This window comes from Saccopteryx bilineata, chromosome 4 (assembly GCF_036850765.1).
Source record: "Saccopteryx bilineata isolate mSacBil1 chromosome 4, mSacBil1_pri_phased_curated, whole genome shotgun sequence".
NCBI lineage: Eukaryota > Metazoa > Chordata > Mammalia > Chiroptera > Emballonuridae > Saccopteryx > Saccopteryx bilineata.
Window position 1 is genome coordinate 78,977,375 of NC_089493.1, and position 22,456 is coordinate 78,999,830.

General features: G+C 40.0%; 1 protein-coding gene across 3 annotated transcripts in view; it reads right to left on the bottom strand.

Annotated features, from left to right (window-relative positions):
• Positions 1–22,456, bottom strand: part of GANC (glucosidase alpha, neutral C) — a 90,907-nt gene that overhangs the window by 16,929 nt on the left and 51,522 nt on the right. For 2 of the 3 annotated variants that reach the window (XM_066276942.1, XM_066276944.1), the window contains 8 exons: positions 18,585–18,711; positions 17,367–17,446; positions 12,986–13,129; positions 11,958–12,054; positions 6,889–6,990; positions 4,955–5,198; positions 3,483–3,547; positions 590–672 (listed from right to left, as the gene is read on the bottom strand). In XM_066276942.1, coding sequence (XP_066133039.1) covers positions 590–672; positions 3,483–3,547; positions 4,955–5,198; positions 6,889–6,990; positions 11,958–12,054; positions 12,986–13,129; positions 17,367–17,446; positions 18,585–18,711 — 942 coding nt within the window. The remainder of the gene's footprint in view (positions 1–589; positions 673–3,482; positions 3,548–4,954; positions 5,199–6,888; positions 6,991–11,957; positions 12,055–12,985; positions 13,130–17,366; positions 17,447–18,584; positions 18,712–22,456) is intronic. The other variant, XM_066276943.1, reaches the window with a different exon arrangement.

The window sequence follows — 22,456 nt, forward strand, 5'->3', positions numbered from 1 at the left end:
ACCTCTCCCCATGCCCTGCCTGGGTTCAGTGCCCTGGGCTCGTGCAGGTTCAGGATGAAATATCATATATAGTAATGATAGTCAATGACAATAACTAATATAAGACCAGAAGAAGGCCAGAGGGGCAGAGAGGGAAGTCACTGTTGTTACTTTTTATCCACTTTGGTGAATATCTGGAGACCAGGTTTTGGTGCCAAAAACTCAGGATTCAGATAGAGCCAGAACCAAAGAGCAAAGTCTTTTTGTACTAGTTTCCCCCAGAGTTTGATGCTTCATAGTAGACTGAAAATTTCTTCCTACCTAAAACTTCAGTGTGTTTATAAGGAGTCACTTACACAAGTCAAAGTGTGAAGCTAAAGAACTATCCTGCTCCTCCTTTCTATCAGCACCTACTCATCCCTCTCCCTGCCCTTTCATTAAGTCTTGACCTCTGAGGACAGTGGTCAAGACTTACAAGATTCTTTAGTTGCTATGGTCATTTAGGCTGTCTTCAGCACTGCATAATGAGGAAATCTACATCCCAACAGGGCTAATTCATCAGAATGAGGAATGAGCTACAAGAGACATAACATATGTGATTGTCATTTACTCTTGCCTCATTTGATCCTGGCAGAAACACATCAACCACGGTAGCTTTTGGCTCTGAGACTGGATGAACCAATAAAGCACCTCCTGAAAAATGGAGAGGAAATAAAGTTTAATAATATTATAAGAGGTCTGAAAACATCCTTTCCTTTTTATTGAGTGCTTTTGTAGTTTTAAAGACCATCAGACTATAAATTTCTTTTTGTGTGTGTGACAGAGAGAGAAACAGAAGAGGGACAGATAGGGATAGACAGAGAGGAAGGGAGAGAGATGAGAAGCATCAAGTTTTTATTGAGGCACCCTAGTTGTTCATTGATTGCTTTCTCATATGTACCTTGACCGGAGGGCTCCAGCAAAGCAAATGACTTCATGCTCAAGCCAGCGACCTTGGGCTCAAGCCAGAACCTTTGGGCTCAAGCCAGTGACCATGGGGTAATATCTGCAATCCCATGCTCAAGCCAGCAACCCAGCACTCAAGTGGTGAGCCCGCACACAAGCTGTCTTCAGTACTGCAAATTACTGGAGAAACCAAGGGCAAAGACCATAACTCATGAACATTCTAGAGAAAAGCTTGGTTACTTCCTAATCCCTGGAAGTAGTGAAATTACCCTCTGTGATAACAGATTTGACTACAGTAAGAATCTTGAGATGAGATTATCTACGATTATCCAGGATTATCCAGGTGGGCCCTAAATGTCACCACAATTATCCTTATGAGAGAGAAGGAAGAGGAGACACAAATACTTAGAAGAGAAGGCGCTGTGAAGATGGAGGTGCTCAAGCCAGCGACCTCCGGGTTTCAAACTTGGGTCCTCTGAGTCCTAGTCTGATGCTCTATCCAGTGTGCCACCACCTGGTCAGGCACTATAAACTTCTTAAAGGAGGAGAAAGTTGAACCAACGATTGCTAGAAAGAGGGCAGGGTCTCCCAGAGGTGATTGTATCATTGCCTGTCATTAATCTACTTATAGTATATTGAGATTAAAGGGAGGAACCCACAGTCTCTTCTTGTGCATAACTGCTAGTGTGTCAGTAGTCTGAAAGCACCACTGCACTTATCCAAGTGCTTCACTGTTTGCTATGAGTGATGCAGATGATGGTGAGCCTACTACTGTTATCCAGAAGTGTGGTCAGCGTGGACACTCAGATCTTCTTCCTTGGGCAATTATTGTTGGGAAGGCTAAAATTCTACTAAAAGCCATCAAAATTATTCATTTTGTTTTGATTTTGACACCACACACTTGTAAAATTTAATTATTTATGAATTCTCTCTTTAATACAACAAATATTTATAGAGTGCCTACTGAGAACCAGGCACTGTGCTAAGCTCTGGGGATATGGTGGCAAACAAGACAGACAGGGTCCCTGTCCTCATGGAAGTTACAGTTAGTGAAGACAGGTATTAAAAACATAATTAGGCCCTGGCCGGTTGGCTCAGTGGTAGAGCGTCGGCCTGGCATGTAGAAGTCCCGGGTTCGATTCCCGGCCAGGGCACACAGGAGAAGCGCCCATCTGCTTTTCCACCCCTCCCCCTCTCCTTCCTCTCGTCTCTCTCTTCCCCTCCGGCAGCCGAGGCTCCACTGGAGCAAAGATGGCCTGGGTGCTGGGGATGGCTCCTCGGCCTCTGCCCCAGGCACTAGAGTGGCTCTGGTCGCAACAGAGCGACGCCCCGGAGGAGTAGAGCATCGCCCTCTGGTGGGCAGAGCGTCGCCCCCTGGTGGGCGGGCCGGGTGGATCCCGGTCGGGCGCATGCGGGAGTCTGTCTGACTGTCTCTCCCCGTTTCCGGCTTTAGAAAAATACAGAAAAAAAACCCAAAAACAACAACAACAACAAAAAAACATAATTACAAGTTAGAGTTCAAATATCAATAAAGGAAAGTACAAAATAAAATGAAAGTTATGTAATAAGAGGGACTGACTTGGACCTAAGTAGGTGGAATTAGGTATTAGGAAGCAATTTGATCAGGAAAATTTGCTCCAAGGAAGTAGCTGTTTCAGCAAACACCTAAGGATGAGTGGAAACCTGAAGAGCTAGGTATTTTATATTTTGGGGTTTCCACTCTCTGTTGAGCATAGCTTTTTGTGCCCTACTGTCAAGATGATAGACTTCTATGTTCTGGATTTGGTGGTTCACCCTTGTTAAAGAAGAGTCACTGCCCACCCTGTCCTATTTTGCATATGGAATAAGTTCTTTTGGGTCTTTATTACAGCCATCAGGTCTACTTTTTCCTACTTCCCTTCCCTTCCCTTTAATGATATGTAATTTAAAGTTAATATTATGAGAGGTGCAACATGACAATACAATAGCTATGATCCCATTAATACACTAAAAATCTTGGTGATAAAATGTCTTTTATTTTTGGCTCTCTGAAATTGGGGACTTTTTAGCACTTGTAATTACACTAGAAAATATAATAAGAAGAACATAATTACAGCCTACCAGGCAGTGGTGCAGTGAATAAAGCATCGGACTGGGATGTAGAGAACCCTGGTTCGAAACTCCAAGGTCCCTGGCTTAAGTGCAGGATCATCCGGCTTGACTGCAGGGTCACTGGCTTGAGTGTGGGATCATAGACATGAATCTCCATGGTCCCTGGTTTGAGCCAAAAGGTCAATGGCTTGAAGCCCAAGGTCGCTGGCTTGAGCCCAAGGTCACTGGCTTGAGCAAGGGGTCACTGGCTCTGCTGGAACCCCCCTATCCCGGGTCAAGGCACATAAAAGACAGTAATAATAAACAACTAAGGAACCACAATGAAGAACTGATGCTTCTCATCTCTCTTCCTTCCTGTCTGTCTGTCCCTATCTGTCTCTCTCTCTGTCTCTCTCTCTCTGTCTCTGTCATAAAAAAAGAAAAAGAACATAATTACAGTATCATAACTATAATTACGCAATGCTCACCTAGCATGTACTCATCTTCCACACCAAAAGTCTCTAATTCATCAGGGAATTCTACCCACAGAGGCCTAGGAAAGGAAAAGAAATTCTTACTTCAGCATTATAGATGTTTATTACAATTCAATCACTTACATTTCAGTTTTGTGACTATTCAAAGGAAACTGGAAAAAGCCAAAGAGCCAAGACTCTTTTCATATGATTTAAGATTTTATGAGCAATTGCTATGATTACTTGTATTTTTCTTATGTGGAAGAGCTATCACTTAGCTTAAATGTGCCAATGAAAGACTGGGAATTCTGGTACCTGCAATTTTTCCTCTGATCATTGAACAATAAGTAAATACTGCTCTGACAGGCAGAGTCAGGGTTTTATGCAAGTCCAAATGCATAACATGTTTGGTGTAAGGCAAATTAAATGTTTGGGAAACCATTTTATAATGATATAAACCCTGTGCCGTTTCTCGTGCTCTCGTTGCCTTTTATTCATCCTTAATCATTACCAATTTAAATGAAAAGAACTATTTTTTTCGTGCTTTCAAGCTGGCAACATTTTTGGAGGTTTGAGAAACTGTTGAATGGTTTTGTTTTATTGTTATTTTTGTACACAACTATCTAGAATACATTTGGGCTTATAGAGTAAACTTTCAATATCTATATTTCTGAATATGAACTTAATGGTTCCACTATTTTTCAATTTCATGAGGAAGAGATATTTTTTTCATGACTTATTTTTAGTTTATTCACCAGCCTTTGTAATAATGTATTCCCTTTCCTGCCCAAAATGGTAATAAAACATGGTTTTAAGGCTGGCTGATGTCTAGAATCACAGGGAAGCTTCTGACATACAGACCCCTGGGGCCTACCCACGGAGGTTCCTAGTGGGTCTGGAGGCGTGGCCTTGGAATCTGTGTCTTTAAAAACCTCCCAGGCAATTCTGATCTGAGCCAGATTTAGGAATCGCTGATCTAGAAGTTTTAGTGTACTATGTATATCTCTGTGTGATTCCACCTCTAACCTAGAAAGTTGTTTCTCATACCTGCCTTCAAAATAGAATCAGAATATAATTTATACAGCAGGAAAAATGTTCACCTCAAACTTGGAACAGTTAAGCCCTAAGAGAAAGATAGACCTTAAGACTGGCAGAATAAATGGTTCTTTATGAGAGGATGCTTGTGGGTTAAATACTGGATGAATTTAGTTACAAAGTCATTTAATTTTTCTTTGAAAAATCTCTATCTCTGTTTCATATCAAATATTAACACTTGAATCAAAAAGTGGCAGAAGATCAGTTATCTTCTGCTGCCTCAACTGCCAGCACCCTGTTTACAGTCGTGCTCAATAAACTGATTGACACTTGATTAAACACATGGTTTTCCTTCACATTTTCTCTTGATATCATTGTGTAAGTACTCCATTTCTCAGAGGCTGGTTAGACTATAGAGTTGCTGGGGCCACTGACTGGTGAAGCCTATTTACCTCATGATGGGTTCAGAAGCCACATGTGCTCGGTAGAATAGTGAATACCAATAAGGCAGGAGGGTGTATCGCTGCCTGATGGCTTCTCTGATGAGCAGAGTGTGTTCCTCTCCGAAGAGCCAGGGTTCCCGTCGCTTGGTGTTTCTGGTGGCATGTCCACGAAAAAAGGGCTGATAGGCTCCAGCCTGGTACCAACGCACCAGTAGCTCTGCTTTGGGATTCCCGATGAAGCCGCCTATATCAGCTAATTCATTAGTCAAAAAAAGAAGTTTGTAAGGCAACCAGACTTTTAACAAATAATGCACATAAGTAAAATTAAGGCCTTGAAGACTGACAGAAGAAAGGTACTGTGTGTCCACTCAAAATGACAGGATAAAACTATGGCTTCAAATTAGAGCCACATAATAAAAAACAGTCTGTTTGGGGATCTGACAATATGCTTTTTATTTTTATTTTTTTTATTTTGTGACAGAGAGAGAGAGAGAGGCAGAGAGAGGGACAGATAGGGGCAGACAGACAGGAAGGGAGAGAGATGAGAAGCATCAATTCTTTATTGTGGCTCCTTAGTTGTTCATTGATTGCTTTCTAATATGTGCCTTGACTGGGGGCTCCAGCAGAGCAAGTGACCCCTTGCTCAAGCCAGCAACCTTGGGCTTCAAGCCAGTGACCTTTGGGCTCAAGCCAGTGACCCTGCGTCAAACTGGTGAGCCCATGCTCAAACCAGATGAGCCCGCACTCAAGCTGGCGATCTCAGGGTTTCAAACCTGTGTCCTCTGCGTCCCAGTCTGATTCTCTATCTACTGCGCCACTGCCTGGTCGGGCAACAATATGCTTTTCTCTTCTTGACAAAAGATTAGAGACTTTACTGCAAGATCAACATGCAGGTATGTTCCTGAACTCAGGTAACCCAGAAATTGTAAAATGTCTGCCTGAGTCAATATGCCTGTATTTAGGGGTGGGATGGGGGTGGTGGGGTGGCAAGTGATTTCCTTTGAAAGCAACAGCTAAAGAAAGGTAAAAATTATAGAACTAAAGAGAAACAGATAATGAGAATTAGAGGTTTAAGTAAAATTTCATTCTTAGCAGAGTACATATTCCTTGCATGTGGGCCAATGCCATAAAAACACACCTAACAAAAAGTGATACTAAGTCATTTCTATTCCTACAGAAAACAAGGATCAGCTGGAACTGTAGCCATGCTGAGCACCTGCTATATTTAGATTTCTCATCTGCAGAGAATTAATAGGATGGGGGAATGCAGCTTATTAGAGAATTTTATTTTAACTAAATTTATCTTTCCCAAGAGCATATTTTTAATGTGTTTTATATTTTTTATTGATTCATTTTTAGAGAGAGAGAGAGATCCTTCTGTTGTTCCACTTAGTTGTGCTTTCATTGGTTGATTCTTATATGTGCCCTGACTAGGGATCGAACCTACAACCTTGGCATACCAGGACAATGCTCTATCCAACTGAGTTACCTGGCCAGGGCTGAGCATATCTTTTTTTTTTTTTAACAGTAAAAATATGTCACAGAATTTTAAACTTGTTGAGTAAAAAGGATTTCTTTAAGATGGATTTCTGATTTGCAAAATTCTTTGTAATACTTTCCATTTTTCTTTCAAGAAGAAAAGGCATGTTTCAGGAAGAGAAACTCAGTTTTTAGAGTGGATAAGGAGAAAGCAATAGGAGAGTGAGGGAAAGCCGTACTCTGGCTCTCTTGCTGACTTTACATCTTCAATTCAGATAAGACGCAAACATCCCTGAAGCTATCCTTTCTCTCCTCTCTCCTGCTCCCCTTCACTTTCCTCATTTTCTCTTTCCCATGTTTATCCCTCCCCTAAACAGCCAATGAAAAGGGTTTGCGACCAGCTTTGATGAAAACACCCTTATATTTTATGTTCTCTCACTTCAAGCCCAAGGGTATCAGCTTACCTCCACAAAAAGAGATCCCAGTAATGCTGAGAGTGAGTAACATAGGGATAGATATTTTCAGGTAACTCCATTCTGCTGTGTTGTCGCCTGTCCACACAGCACCTTTGGACACCAGTAATAAGATATTTAAAGAAATCACAAAATAGCCCATGTCCTTGATTTCATGTTTAGATTCCTTATTTATAATAGACAAACTAATATAAAAGGAAACATTTCTTCCTTACTTTAAAATATACAAATTCTGGTTTTTCACAATGAAAATATGTTCATTTGCTAATGTAAAACTGACAGAACAATTTATGAAAATATTCTGAAATCATGCTTATTTTTGAAGTCTAACTGGAGTCTAATTTTAGGAGGAACATTTTAAAAAATCAGTTTCACTAAGATATAATTTACATAAAATAAATGTACTTATTTTAAGTAAAAAGTCTGATGAGTTTTAAAAATGTGCACACCATGTAACCACCATCACAAGCAGGCACAGAACATTTCTGTAACAGCAAAAGTTCACTTCTTTCCAGTCAGTGACCCCCACCTTGCCCAACCATTGATTTTATTTCTGACTACAAATTCATCTTTTCTAGAATTTCATATAAATAGAAACATACTATATCTTCTTTTGTAGTCTAGGGTTTTTCTTTCAGTATAATATTGTAGTTGATTTCTTTCTATTTTATATCCCCTAATTTTTGTGAGCAGTATATTTGCTGAGTAGTATTCCATAGTAAGGATATACAGCAAGTTGTTTATCCATTCACCTATTGATGGACATTTTGGATTCATTTCAGGTTTGGACTACTACAAATGAAGCTGCTATAACATTTATGTACAAATCTTTGTGTGGCATATATTTACATTTCTTTTGGGTAAATACCTGGGAGGGGAATTGCTGGATCTATACTCAGTGTGTGTTGAACAATGTAAGAAAATTCGTCCCATTCATTTATCTTTGCCTTCACTTCTCTTGCCATTGGAGTCAAGTTCATAAAATGTTCTTTAAAACCCAGGTCCATGAGTTTAGTACCTATGTCTTCTTCTATGTACTTTATTGTTTCAGGTCTTATATTTAGGTCTTTGATCCATTTTGAATTAATTTTAGTACACGGGGACAGGCTGTAGTCGAGTTTCATTCTTTTGCATGTGGCTTTCCAGTTTTCCCAACACCATTTGTTGAAGAGGCTTTCTTTTCTCCATTGTGTGTTGTTGGCCCCTTTATCAAAGATTATTTGACCATATATATGTGGTTTTATTTCTGGGCTTTCTATTCTGTTCCATTGGTCTGAGTGTCTATTTTTCTGCCAATACCATGCTGTTTTGATTATCGTGGCCCTATAATATAGTTTAAAGTCAGGTATTGTAATGCCCCCAGCTTCATTCTTTTTCCTTAGGATTGTTTTGGCTATTCGGGGTTTTTTATAGTTCCATATAAATCTGATGATTTTTTGTTCCATTTCTTTAAAAAATGTCATAGGAATTTTGATGGGAATTGCATTAAATTTGTATATTGCTTTGGGTAATATGGCCATTTTGATTATAAAAAGTTTTTGCTCAGCAAGAGAAACTGATATCAAAATAAACAGACAGCCAACTAAATGGGAAATGATATTTTCAAACAACAGCTCAGATAAGGGCCTAATATCCAAAATTTACAAAGAACTCATAAAACTCAACAACAAACAAACAAACAATCCAATAAAAAAATGGGAAGAGGACATGAACAGACACTTCTCCCAGGAAGAGATACAAATGGCCAACAGATATATGAAAAGATGCTCAGCTTCATTACTTATTAGAGAAATGCAAATCAAAACTACAATGAGATACCACCTCACCCCTGTTAGATTAGCTATTATCAACAAGACGGGTAATAGCAAATGTTGGAGAGGCTGTGGAGAAAAAGGAACCCTCATTCACTGTTGGTGGGACTGTAAAGTAGTACAACCATTATGGAGGAAAGTATGGTGGTTCCTCAAAAAACTGCAAATAGAACTACCTTATGACCCAGCAATCCCTCTACTGGGTATATACCCCAAAACCTCAGAAACATTGATATGTAAAGACACATGTAGCCCCATGTTCATTGCAGCACTGTTCACAGTGGCCAAGACATGGAAACAACCAAAAAGCCCTTCAATAGAAGACTGGATAAAGAAGATGTGGCACATATACACTATGGAATACTACTCAGCCATAAGAAATGATGACATCAGATCATTTACAGAAAAATGGTGGGATCTTGATAACATTATACAGAGTAAAATAAGTAAATCAGAAAAAAACAAGAACTACATGATTCCATACATTGGTGGAACATAAAAACGAGACTAAGAGACATGGACAAGAGTGTGGTGGTTACCAGGGGTGGGGGGAGGGAGGACATGGGAGGGAGGGAGGAAGAGAGTTAGGGGGAGGGGGAGGGGCACAGAGAACTAGATAGAGGGTGGCGGAGGACAATCTGACTTTGGGCGAGGGGTATGCAACATAATTTAATGACAAAATAACCTAGACATGTTTTCTTTGAATATATGTACCCTGATTTATTCATGTCATCCCATTACCATTAATAAAAATTTATTAAAAAAAAAAAAGAAAATTTGTAATTATTTAGCAAAGTGGTTGTCCCACTTTACATTTGCAATAGATGAGAGTTTCAGTTGCTCTATATCCTTTGTCAACATTTGGCAATGTCAGTCTTTTTAATTCTATTCACTCTAGTGGGTGTGTAGTGGTGTCTCTCTGTGATTGCAATTTATATTTCCCTAGTAATTAATGACATTGAGCACCTTTTTATGTGTTTATTGATCATTCATATGTCTTCTTTTGTATGGTATCCAAATCTTTTGCTAATTTTTTAAAGGAGATGGTCTTTTTATTATTTCATTGTAAAAGTTCTTTATATATTCTGGATACAAGTCCTTTGACAGGTAGAGATGTATACTGCAAATATTTTCTTTCTGTCTGTGGCTTGACTTTTCTCCTATGTTTCCCTCTAGAAGTTTTTTGTTTGTTTTAGCTTTTATAATTTTGGTCTATATTTCCATTTTGAGTTACTTTTTGTGTATGATGTTAGGTAAGGGTTGAGGTTCTTTTTACCCCCTACATGATACTCAGAACTCTTTTCTCCATTGAACTGCCTTAGTGATTATGTTGCAAATCAACTGATCATATACATATTGAACTCTATCTGGATTCTTTATTCTGTTCCTTTGAACTATATGCCAATCCCCCCCCCCCAAGAAAAACCTTCTATAAAGGGGAGACATAATAGCAGCAGCAGTAACAACAGTTAACATTTATCAAGGACTTTCTGAGCTGCTTTGCTTATATTATTCCAGTTAATCATCACAACAAGCCTACCAGGTAAACACTATTACTAACTCCATTTTACAGATGAGGGAAATATGGCAAACAGTAGGTATTATAATCTACCCAGAGTTATAGAGTTATACCAAGTGGTAAAGTCAAGATTTGAGCCCAGGGAGTCTGATTCTAATGCCAGTGCTTTTCTTCACTGTATAGTTGATAAGAGTTTGTGAAAATAGATTATATACCACCAAAGAGATCCATAAAAGAAATCAATCTTATTTTACTAAATGTAGATTTTTTCATGAAGCATTTTTGTCTAGTTCTACCTAAATAATTTTGGTAGCTATTTTTGTTTTAATCTGCCATGGAAACTGTATGCTCTCCCATGGCCTGCAAAAAAATATTTTCAAGGGACTGTTCTTTTTAAACAGTACTCTAATAATTTCTTCTTGACTTTAAATAAAATATGCATATATCTACATAAAGATTTTGAAATCCACATGATGGTATGCTTATCAAGAAAGAAAGTTCATATAAACATGAAGATATTTTCATGTCTCACGTGTTGTTTAGTCAGGTCTCTGGCTAGTGGTTTCAGCATATGACAACACAATAGTATTCTCTGTAATGCCTCACTCACTTCACTACTCTTTGGGGCAAAGCCTATTGCTTCAAACAAAGAGCACTGAAGACTAGGCAGTGGGCCAACAAAGATTACTCAGTATGCATATTTTTTCTTATCTTAACCACTGCTTATAAATGCTTTCATTAAAAGTACTTTTTTTTTTTAGTGATTAAAAATGATGCTTGTAGAGAATTTGGAAAATAGAGATAGGTAAAAAGAAGAGACTTAAAATCACTTATAATCACCAAGGTACTATACTTATTAATATATAGTAATCTATATATACTATGCATTATATATTATACACACACACAATTGGGAAAATATATATACATTTAGTCATTTCTCTTTTTTTCATTTATCATAATGTCAAACATGTTGTCATGCAATTAAAGTTATTTAAATAGCTTTACGACAGTCTAACATGAATAATACCATAGTTTTATAACTATTCCTTTACATATCTGGATTTTATTTTTTTGTTTCAAGAACTAATGCTGGGTTGAGTATCTCTGTACATGAATCTTTGCTTGAGATGACAATACTTTGGCCTTTCCTGAGTACCACAGGGCTGGTTTGCAGGGGTGGTGTAGGAGCCCTAGTAATGTCTAAAGTATAGTAAAGGCTGGATTCTTCAAATTAAGACCTAAGCCCCCAGTTATTTATGGAAGGCCAGAGGACTTAAAATAGTCTTCCTGCCACAGGGTGGTTAAGTGGAACTAGATCTGCATTAGTAGTAAACTGGATCCAGTTATACATGACCCTGACCACAGGCAATAGCCAGGTCTATTTTAAGTCATATTGCTAAGTGGAACAGGTGGTTGAAGGAATGTGTTAGAAGTATACTTTTCCTTGTTTTGATAAATCAAAGATCCAAAATCAGAGATGATCATCCTAGTAAACTGAGATACTCTGAAGTCATTTACCCAACAATTAAGTGGTCATTTCTTCAGTGGGAAATAAGTAACTAAACTTAATTAAAATTACTCTGCTCATAAGACAAAATACATACTTCAGGGCACATCAAAGGCCTACCCAATGGAGACTGAGCAGGAAGGCAGTAGTAGCTCTATATATTATAAAGAGTCAAAAAAGACTTGTGTTTTTAAGTCTGATCATAAGAGCCATTCCTTACCATATCTTTGTGATCCAGCAAAGAAAGAACGAGTGAGAACAAAGGGTCTCTCCGTTCCCTTAGATCGCTGTATCAGTCCTTCTGCAGTAGCCTTCTGCTACAAAGTCAAAGGAGAAAAAGTTCAAACAGATGATTGGATTGGGGCATGTCTATCCCAATAAACTATTTAACATGCAAAAAAGTAAATAGTAGTTGGAAATGTGAAATGGAGAATATTAAGATAAATCCATCAAACAATTTTATTATGTAGTGACACTACTCTAAATTCCCTTAGTGAAAGAATAGAAAACTTATTTGATTAAAATAGCAAAGAAACTATAGTAAATAATAAGCTAGCTTTTATTGGTGCTTACTATTGTTAGGCATTTTATAAGATTTTCTTTAATAATCTACACAACAACCTCTGAGATAGTCTGCGTATATGAAAAAGCTGAGATTCAGAAAGGTTAAGTAACTGGCCTTGGCCTACAGAAAGAAATTCTCTAAAGCAGTTTACAATTATAGCAAGAGGCTGTGAGAGAAGTAAACACATTCTACCTGAACATTGCTATATCCAGAAGCAGATTAAGGTTGTTTGAGGCCCCAGGTGCAGAAGAAAATATTGGGCCCCTTACATTAGAAAAAAGTGTCAAGTTGGAGTTTTGCGGGGCCCTTTAGAAGTCGGGGCCCAGGGCGTGCGCCCAGTGTACCTGCTTTAAAATCTGCCTCTGGCTATATCTAGACAGGAGCACCCACTGGAAAATACTAGTTGGTGGGAGGGCCATCAAAACACAGTTACATGGTTTGTTGAGCCCTAGCCAGTTGGCTCAGTAGTAGAGCATTGGCCCAGCATATGGAAGTCCTGGGTTTGATTCCTGGTCAGGGTACACAGGAAAAGTGACTATCTGCTTCTCCACCCCTTCTCCTCCCCTTCTCTCTCCCTATCTCTCTCTCTCTCTCTTTCCCTCTCACAACCATGGCTCAATTGGTTTGAGAGTGTTGGTCCCTTGGTTCCATGGGTACAATTGGCTTCTTCTTGAATGTCTTACATGATAAAAACCATAAATGTTGTGAAGTTCTCTGTGCTCCCAGTTGCCGTGATGAATGGCATTCTTCTGCATGGTTTGCTCTGGCCCTCTAAAGACGGAAGGCTCATTCATGTCATTCCATATGTAGAGGATATCAGTAGATCCCTAGAAAGTAAATCTTGGTTAAGATAATACTTCTACAGTGATGATGTTAATATGATAGCTGCCTTTATTCCTCTTTCCTACTCCACTTTATTTATTTATTATATTTATTATTTATTATCTGTACTCTGTCCTCTGCTCCACTGCTAGAATAAAAAGATCCCAAAGACCTAGTAACTGGACCACAGAAGGTTCTCAATAAGTATTGTTGATGAATGAATGCTATGCTTTATTGTCTGTGAGATACATATTGCCCAGCAAGTCCACTCCAGAGAACCCCCACAGGAAAGGTTGTGAATGTTCACAATTAGGCTCTATATCAGTGGTTTTCAACTGATGGTCCATGGATTGGTGCTGGTTTGCCAGAAATTTCATGCCAGTCCACAAAAGAGTTAACTACTCTGATGTTGTGTGAAGATTATTGAGTCTATGTCTGTGGGTTTATAATCTTTACACAACATCAGGGTGGTCAATTCTTTTGTGGATCAGTGGTTGAAAACATTGCTCTATTTTATCCATCATCTGCTACAACTCTTAAGTAAGGGAAGGGCAATTGTAGTTATACATGATAAAAACCTGCCTTCCCAATAATACTTTGAAAGACAGCTAAAATGCCGGTTTATTAGCATAATCTATAGTTTGTGTTCTATATAGAATCATTCAATTTAGAGTGGGAAGAGGCAATTGAGTCATCTATTTAGTTAACATGGTGTTACAATCCCTTTACAAAATCCCTAGTTTCTCAGCATTTGGCTCAATAACTACAGTGGCAGGGAGTCCCTCGGGCAGTTCATTCCATTATTTTCTGAAAGTCCTGGTCCTGGTAAAATCCTCTTACAGGGCCTAGCTTGCCTCCTGGGATATCTACTGCCTTACTCACATGACAGTCTTTCAAATGCTTGGAGGAGGCTTATGTGTTTTCTTTTGATTCTTTATCTTCATCTATTTCTATATATATATATGGTTTTCAAACATTTAACTATCTGACTGTTCTTCTTTAGCATCCTCTTGGGTAAAGCAGGCAATCTTTTTCTGAAAAGAGCCAGGTTTTCAACTTTGAAGGGCATAAGACCTCTTTCTCAATAACTTAACACTGTTTTGATAGCATGAGAGTCATAGACAATAGGGAAATGAATGAGCATTTGTCCCAAGCAGTGTTCATCCCTGCTCAAAGCTATTTTCTGTGTTCTAATACATGATTCTCAGAAACTATTTGTGAGTGGTTAAGAGCTTGGCTTTGGAGACAAACAGAACTGTGTTCAAATCTTGGGTCCAGGCCCTGGCCAGTGGCTTAGTAGATAGAGCATCAGCCCAGTTTATAAATGTCCTGGGTTTGACTCCCAGTCAGGGCATAGAGGAGAAATGACTATCTGCTTCTCACCTCCTCCCTCTCCCCCCTTCTCTCCCTCTTCCCCTCCCACAGCCAGTGGCTCCATTGGTTCAAGAGTGGCCCTGGGCACTGAGGATAACTTGGTTGGTCTGAGCGTATCAGCCTCGGGTGCTAAAAACATCTTGGTACTTGAGCATTGGGCCAGATGGGGTTGCAGGGTGGATCCTAGTCAGGGTGCATGTGGGAGTCTGACTCACTGTCTCCCCTCCTCTCACCTAAAAAAAAATCTTGAGTCCACCACTTACTAGATGGGTGAAATTAGTAGGTTTTAAAATTTGTTCATGCCTTAATTTCCTCATCTGTGGGAGTAGAGTTAATTATAGTTCCACCTTCTGAGGGTTAGTGTGAAGATAAAATGGTATATGCACAGAAAGTGTTTAGCACACTGCTTGGCACACAGCAAACACCCAATTTGTTTTAGGCATCATTATCATCTTCACAATTGGTTGAAAACGGTTCTATAGATGTGGCCTCTCCACTTTTCTCTGTGTTTTTTATATAAGATTTTAAGAATTAATTTATGCTCTTTCTTAGAGCAAATCTTAGTACTGGTAGGAAAATGTCTGGGTGGTTAGGCAGCCTTTCAAGGTACTCCACAGGGAAAGCTGACGCTGGAAGAGCTCATCACTGGTGTGTAGCAAACCTCCCTCCCTTCCCTTCTAACCCTCCTCCTTGTGTGGGCCAGCAAGCTGGTAGGTTCTGCATATAACCTTAGGGTCAATTCATTGACCACAAAATGGCAGAGCCTCTGTATGACCTGGTGACCTCCACTGACTTTGCCTATTCCAGCACTGTGAAACAAAACTTGAAGCAGGCCCTGGAGGAATATTCCAGAAAGAAATCAGCTCCTGTATCTGTGCTGCCTGCCAAGGGAATGAAGTCCTTGTCCTGAAAGAACATGCTGTGACTATATCTGTCCTAATGGATTTTGAGGCCAAGGCTGTGAAATCACCTTATGTGAAAATATCCCCATTGATGGGTGGTGGGATTGATGGTCAAACTGGTCTCTGGTTCTGCAGGACATAAGACAAAGGCAGTATGACAATCCACCTCCTGACAATGGTGGCAGCCCCTACTCAGGCCCTGCTTCAGAAACATCTGTTAAGGAAGGGAGAGCCTCTAGATGTCACCACTGTAGGCTGCACATAGCATGAGTTCTGAACCCTAGGAGCTCAGGCAGCTCACTCCCACCTGCGGCCAGCCCAGGGCAAAAGGGCAATGCCATTCAGGATGTTTAAAATAAAGATTTGTAAAACACACATTGATTGGAACACATAGTGAGTTGGACAATAATTATAGGTTCTTTAAGGGCTTATGCATCTTGGTAATCCTCACTTTACTTCTCTCTACTGTTTTCTTTTACTCATATTTAATAGCAGCTGGAATTGTCTTGGGAGTTAGTCACTTTGAAGTTCTACTGTCTAGCAGTGACTGGCAGAGAGTTGGTGTCCAATAATGAATGAATGAATAGATATTAAGTTGTTTCTCCCTTAAAGAGTATACTGTCTCATTCAATGACAATGATTACTCTGTACCAACCAGTGCTTAACTCATCAGTGTGTTAATTCATTCCACTCTCATGACAGCCTTATAAGGTGGATGCTACATATTAGCCCTATTCTACAGGTGGGGAAACTGAGGCTTAGATCAGTTAAGTGACCTGTCCAAGGTTACAGTTAGGAAGTGGCAGAGCTGGGCTGCAACCTGGACACTTGGGTTCAAGGGTTTTAAACTCGTAATTATGATGCTCCCTTCCTTTCAATAAATTTGGGGATTTGATTAACAAATAATATTTTATGAAATAAAATGTAGGGAAAAAAAGAATTAATTCATTATTATACCTTACTATGAATGACATGTTATACTTTGCAAGGTATTTTCACATATATCATTATCCCCTTGAAATAATAGTTATATAATGCTATTTTATACAAAAAAAATATAGTAACTTAAAAATATATTAAATCCTCTATCATTAAGTACTTTGATATATCATACAGTCTATTATAATAGTGGTCAAAATTATAGCTTTTGTGCACTTAATAATACATATGGCACCTCTCCCAGCACCTCCAGTCTATAAGTGATTGACATTCTTGCCTTTTTTTTAAGTGAGAGAGAGAAACAGAGACAGACAGGAAGGGAGACAGAAGAGAAGCATCTTGCACTTGTGACACTTTAGTTGTTTATTATTGCTTCTCATATTTTCAATGACTGGGGGGGCTCCAGCCGAGCCAGTGACCCCTTGTTCAAGCCAGTGACCATGGGGTCATGTCAATGAGCCTCGGCTCAAGCTGGCGAGTTCGGGGTTTCGAACCCGGGTCCTCATCATCCCAGCTTGAGGCTCTATTCCAGGGGTCCCCACTCTACGGCCCGCGGGCCACATGCGGCCCCCTGAGGCCATTTATCCGGTCCCTGCCGCACTTCCGGAAGGGGCACCTCTTTCATTGGTGGTCAGTGAGAGGAGCATAGTTCCCATTGAAATACTGGTCAGTTTGTTGATTGAAATTTACTTGTTCTTTATTTTAAATATTGTATTTGTTCCCGTTTTGTTTTGTTTTTTACTTTAAAATAAGATATGTGCAGTGTGCATAGGGATTTGTTCATAGGTTTTTTTTAATAGTCCGGCCCTCCAACAGTCTGAGGGACAGTGAACTGGCCCCCTGTGTAAAAAGTTTGGGGACCCCTGCTCTATTCACTGCGCCACCACCTGGTCAAGCTCTTTCCTTTTCATACAAACATTATTCATCATGGGCTACTCAGTGAAGCAGAGTAATTGCATTTAATAACCTTTCCCCCCTTCTTTCATCATTTCAAGTAACTAGGAAAGAGCACACAAATAAAACAAACCTGATAAGCCGAGAAAGCAAAAAGACTGGAATACCACTCTCTGACCTTGGGATTGGAGAAATCCAGGTAAGAGGAGAGACCTGTGGGGGCAGAAGCGCAGACAGCCTGTTACAAACAGTGGTCCTCATGCTAAGTAAGGCATGTTGTAAGGAGGAATACTGATGTGAAAGCTCAGTAATAAATGAGTATCAAATGTAAAAGAGAGCTGACAGAGGCAGGGTCTGGTGAGAAGTGAGTGAAGGCAATGCTGGACTCCAGCGACAATCCACTACCTTTCAACCCCGGAGGCCAGGAGTATCCAGTGAACAAGTATCAAGACAGAGCCTTCCCCTCACTGAGACAGCCCAAATAAGGATGGCAGGTATCCTGTGTGACTCTCTGTTCTTAAAGAAAACAGGGAAGTTCATAACTGATAAAGGGGTGGAGGGAGTGCACGGGGTTTCTCTCCTGTGATGGATTTGTGATAGAAGGCTATGATACGATAGAGTGGTGATTTCCTTATATTCTTGAGGAGTCTCTACCAAGGCTTAAACTAATAACTTCTGAAATGAAGAATCTAGAGTTGCCAGAGGCAGCTGATGTCACTCATCAAAGTATGGAAAGTCAAAAGTAGGAGCTAGCAGGGGAAGAAGGGCAGGAAGGGAGACTGCAGGGCCCTCTTTCTTTCTGTCTCCTCTCCTTTGCTCATTCCCTAGCTTTTCATTTCTATTTGCTTAACGAAATAACATACCACTGAGGTTTATTTATGTTTCATTCACTCACTGATAAATGTATTCAAAGCACACTGTATAAGGTATTATAAAAGATATAAAAGAGCCTGACCTGTGGTGGCGCAGTGGATAAAGCGTCGACCTGGAAATGCTGAGGTTGCTGGTTCAAAACCCTGGGCTTGCCTGGTCAAGGCACATATGGGAGTTGATGCTTCCAGCTCCTCCCCTTTCTCTCTCTCTCTGTCTCTCTCTCCTCTCTCTCTCTCTCTTTCTCTCTCTCTCTCTCTCTCTCCTCTCTAAAAATGAATAAATAAATAAATAAATGTATCTTAAAAAAAATTAAAAAAAAAAAAGATATAAAAGAAGGCAACACCATCTCTTCCTTAAAAGTGTTTAAAATGTAGCAAGAGACATCTTCAAGGAATAACAACATCAGCCATGAAACCTTCATAGGACTGAATTAATTGGGACTGAACTAGGGAAATAAGTGTATAAAATAATATCTTACCTGGCCAGCATAGCCCTTCAAAGTCTCCGCCTTCATGATTCCTCACAAAGAAGCTCTGTTCTTTGGCCTTAGCGTACACAGAGTAGTCAGGATCAATCTTGATGTGGGGGTCACTGATGACCACAAGCTGTCAAAAGGACATAAAGGTTTGAAGATTTCACCAGTTTCATATGAGCCATATATTCACTTATTTGTTTTCATCATAGTTCTTGGGTTCAAATTTTACTCAGAAACAACTACTGCTAGTGTTGAAATATTTCATATGCTTATAGAAATATAAACTAATGTGAAAACTAGGCCAGTGCTCCTTCCCAATTATTGTTGCCTAACCAATACATGTTTTTAATATAGTATTTATTCAGCTTCTATCTGTCTGTGATGCTGGGTGCTATACATAAAGGATTAAGTAGGCAAAGTCTCTGCTTCCTGGAAATCTAGAGGCAAAGATAAAGAAAACAGGAGAATAGCATGTTAAACAAAAACCCAAACCCAAAGGTTCCAGCATGCTGAGGAAGGAGGTCTGAGAAACGCTGTGGTTGCAGCTCTGAGTTTCTAGCATCTCTCCTTGCCTAATACCATTATTTCCACCTAGTTTAGGGCCTCAAAAGCACATCCTTCCTCCTATCTATTCAAATCTATTCAAAAAACTAATTTTTTTTTAGTTTTTCCACTGCTCAATTTTCCACTGCTCAAAAACTTTTATTTAAAAATTTTTATTTATTTATTTATTTATTTATTTATTTATTATATTTTTCTTAAGTGAGAAGCAAGGAGGCAGAGAAACAGACTCCCCCATGTGCCCGATCAGAATCCACCCAGCATGCCCACCAGGGGACTATGCTCTGCCCAATTGGAGTGTTTCTCCATTGCAACCAGAGCCATACTAGCGCCTGAGGCAAAGGCCATGGAGCCATCCTCACTGCCTGGACAAACTTTGCTCCAATGGAGCCTTGGCTGTGGGAGGGGAAGAGAGAGACAGAGAGAAAGGAGAGGGGGAGGGGTGGAGAAGCAGATGGGCGCTTCTCCTGTGTGCCCTGGCCAGGAATCAAACCCGGGACTTCCACACTCTGGGCTGATGTTCTACCGCTGAGCCAACCGGCCAGGGCCTATTTAAAAAAATTTAATTATGGTAAAATATACATAATATAAAGTTTACCATCTTAACCACTTTTAAGTGTATAGTTCAGTAATGTTAAGCAATTCCTGTACAATTAATGTCCAGAACTCTTTTCATTTTACAAAACTGAAGCTCTAGACCCCTTAAAGAATAACACCCCATTCCCTCCTTCCCCCACTCCTAGCAACCACCATTCTTCTGTCTATAATTTTGAGCACTCTAGATATTACAGATGAGTGAAATTATATAGTGCATATTTGTCTTTTGGTGATTGGCTTATTTCACTTAGCATAACATCCTTACAGTTCATACAATTGTAGTTATATGTCAGACTTTCCTTCCTTTTTTAAAGCTGACTGATATTCCATTGTATGTATATACCACATTTTCTTTATCCATTCATGTGTTGATGGACACTTGGGTTGCTTCCACCTTTCGGCTATTGTGTGTGAATAATGCTGATATGAACATAAGAATACACATTTCTGCTCAGGTCCCTGCTTTCAATTCTTTGGGTATATACCCATAAGTAGAATTGCTGGATCATATGGTAATTTTATTTTGAATTTTCTGATAAATTTTAATTTATTGTTTTCCATAGAGGTTGCATCATTTTATATTCCCGTCATTGGTGTACAAGTGTTTCAATTTCTGTATATCCTCACCAACACTTGTTATATTCTACGTTTTTATTTGTTTGTTTGTTTGTTTGTTTAGTGAAAGAAAAAGAGAGAGACTGACAGAGAGATAAGAAGGGAGAGAAATGAGAAGCATCAACTCATAGATGCAACACTTTAGTTGTTTACTGATTATTTCTCATACGTGCCTTGACCAGGGCGTTCCAGCCAAGCCAATGACCCCTTTAAGCCAGTGACCTTGGGTTTCAAGCCAGTGACCTTTGGGCTCAAGCCAGCAACCCTGTGCTCAAGCTGGTGTCCTTTAGCTTTCAAACCTAGGACCTCAGCACCCCAGGTCGACAATCTATCCATTGTGCTACCACTAGTCAGGCATTGCCTAATTTTGAATTGGGTTGTTTGACTTTTGGTTGGTGAGTTGTAGAAGTCCTTCATATGTTCTGTATACTAACCCCTTATTCAAAAACTTTCAGTGTCTTCAAATGCATACAAACAGCCTATAATAAAGTCAGATTCCCCACTACTCAAACCTTTCCCATGGTTTTTTGTCAAACCAGCCTTTGCACTGCTTTCCAAGTACCAGTGGGTGCTCCAGTCTCTGCTGCATTGCCCTCTTCCTTCTCTCCCCTTCTCCACTGGAGACTATTCCTTCAGGGCTCATCTAAAATGCACAAATGCCTGCTTGAGGCCAGGAGGAAGCATCCTTCTTTCCCTTAATCCACCCCCCACCCTGACCTTTCTTAGGCTGTTATGTTACTGCCCTGTGTGTGGTTGTTGTTCACTTGCTTTTCCTCTACTCAGCATGAGACCCCCAGAGAGCTCATCTTCACATTCCCTTCCTCTTTAGCATAGTACATTGATTTTTTAAAAAAGATTTTTATTTATTGATTGATTTTGAGAGACAGGGAGAAAGTGAGAGAGAGAGAGAGAGAGAGAAAGAGAAAGAGAAAGAAACCTTTGCTGGTTGGCTCAGTGGTAGAGTGTTGGCCTGGCGTGCAGGAGTCCCAGGTTTGATTCCTGGCCAGGGCACACAGGAGAAGTGCCCATCAGCTTCTCCACCCCTCCTCCTCTCCTTCCTCTCTGTCTCTCTCTTCCCTTCCCGCAGCCAAGGCTCCATTGGAGCAAAGTTGGCCTGGGCGCTGAGGATGGCTCCATGGCCTCTGCCTCAGGCGCTAGAATGGCCCTGGTTGCAACAGAGCAACGCCCCAGATGGGCAGAGCATTGCCATTTGGTGGGCATGCCAGGTGGATCCCGGTCGGGCGCATGTGGGAGTCTGTCTGACTGCTTCCCCATTTCCAACTTCAGAAACATAAAAAAAATTAAAAAATTTAAAAAAAAAGAAAGAGAAAGAGGGAGAGAAGCAGGAAGCATCAACTCTTAGCAGTTGATTCCTGTATGTGCCTTGACCAGGCAAGCCCAGGGATTTGATCCAGCAACCTCAGCGTTCCAGGCTGACACTTTATTCACTGTGCTGCCACAGGCCAGGCTTTAAAAAAATTTATTTCTTTTAGATTTTTTTACTCATTGATTTGGGGGGGGGGAGGTAGATAGATAGATAGATAGAGAGAGAGAGAGAGAGAGAGAGAGAAAGAGAGCATAGTATCTTGAAGGCCTCAATAAATAACCGCTTTTAAAGACATAAGTTCTAGAATCAGTCAGATCAGGGTTCATATTCTTGCCTTGCTCCTTATTATTCATTGTGTGCCTTTGTGAAAAATATGAAGTCATTCTAAGCCCCAGTTTCTTCATCTGACAAATGGGGTAACAAAATCTACCTCATAATTTTGTGATGACTGGATGGGATAATGTGTTTTCTCATATCCTGTGGGTCATAATAAGTGCTAGATAAATGGTAGCTATTTATTAATTGGGTAATTAGGACTTAACAGGATTGGTTCTGGCCAGCCCTGGAAGGCCTGGGGATTAAAGGAATGGGTTGAAAAGCTTGAATCTCAGAGAGAAGGAGTACAAGGATCCACTTACACGATACATAAGAGGAACCCTCATCTAGCCCCATCTCCATTTTCTTCTCTCCCTCATCTTTTCATTATTGCTCTCGCCACCATCACCACCACCACCCTTGCATTACATACTTTCCAGTATCTTTTCCCATCCCCATT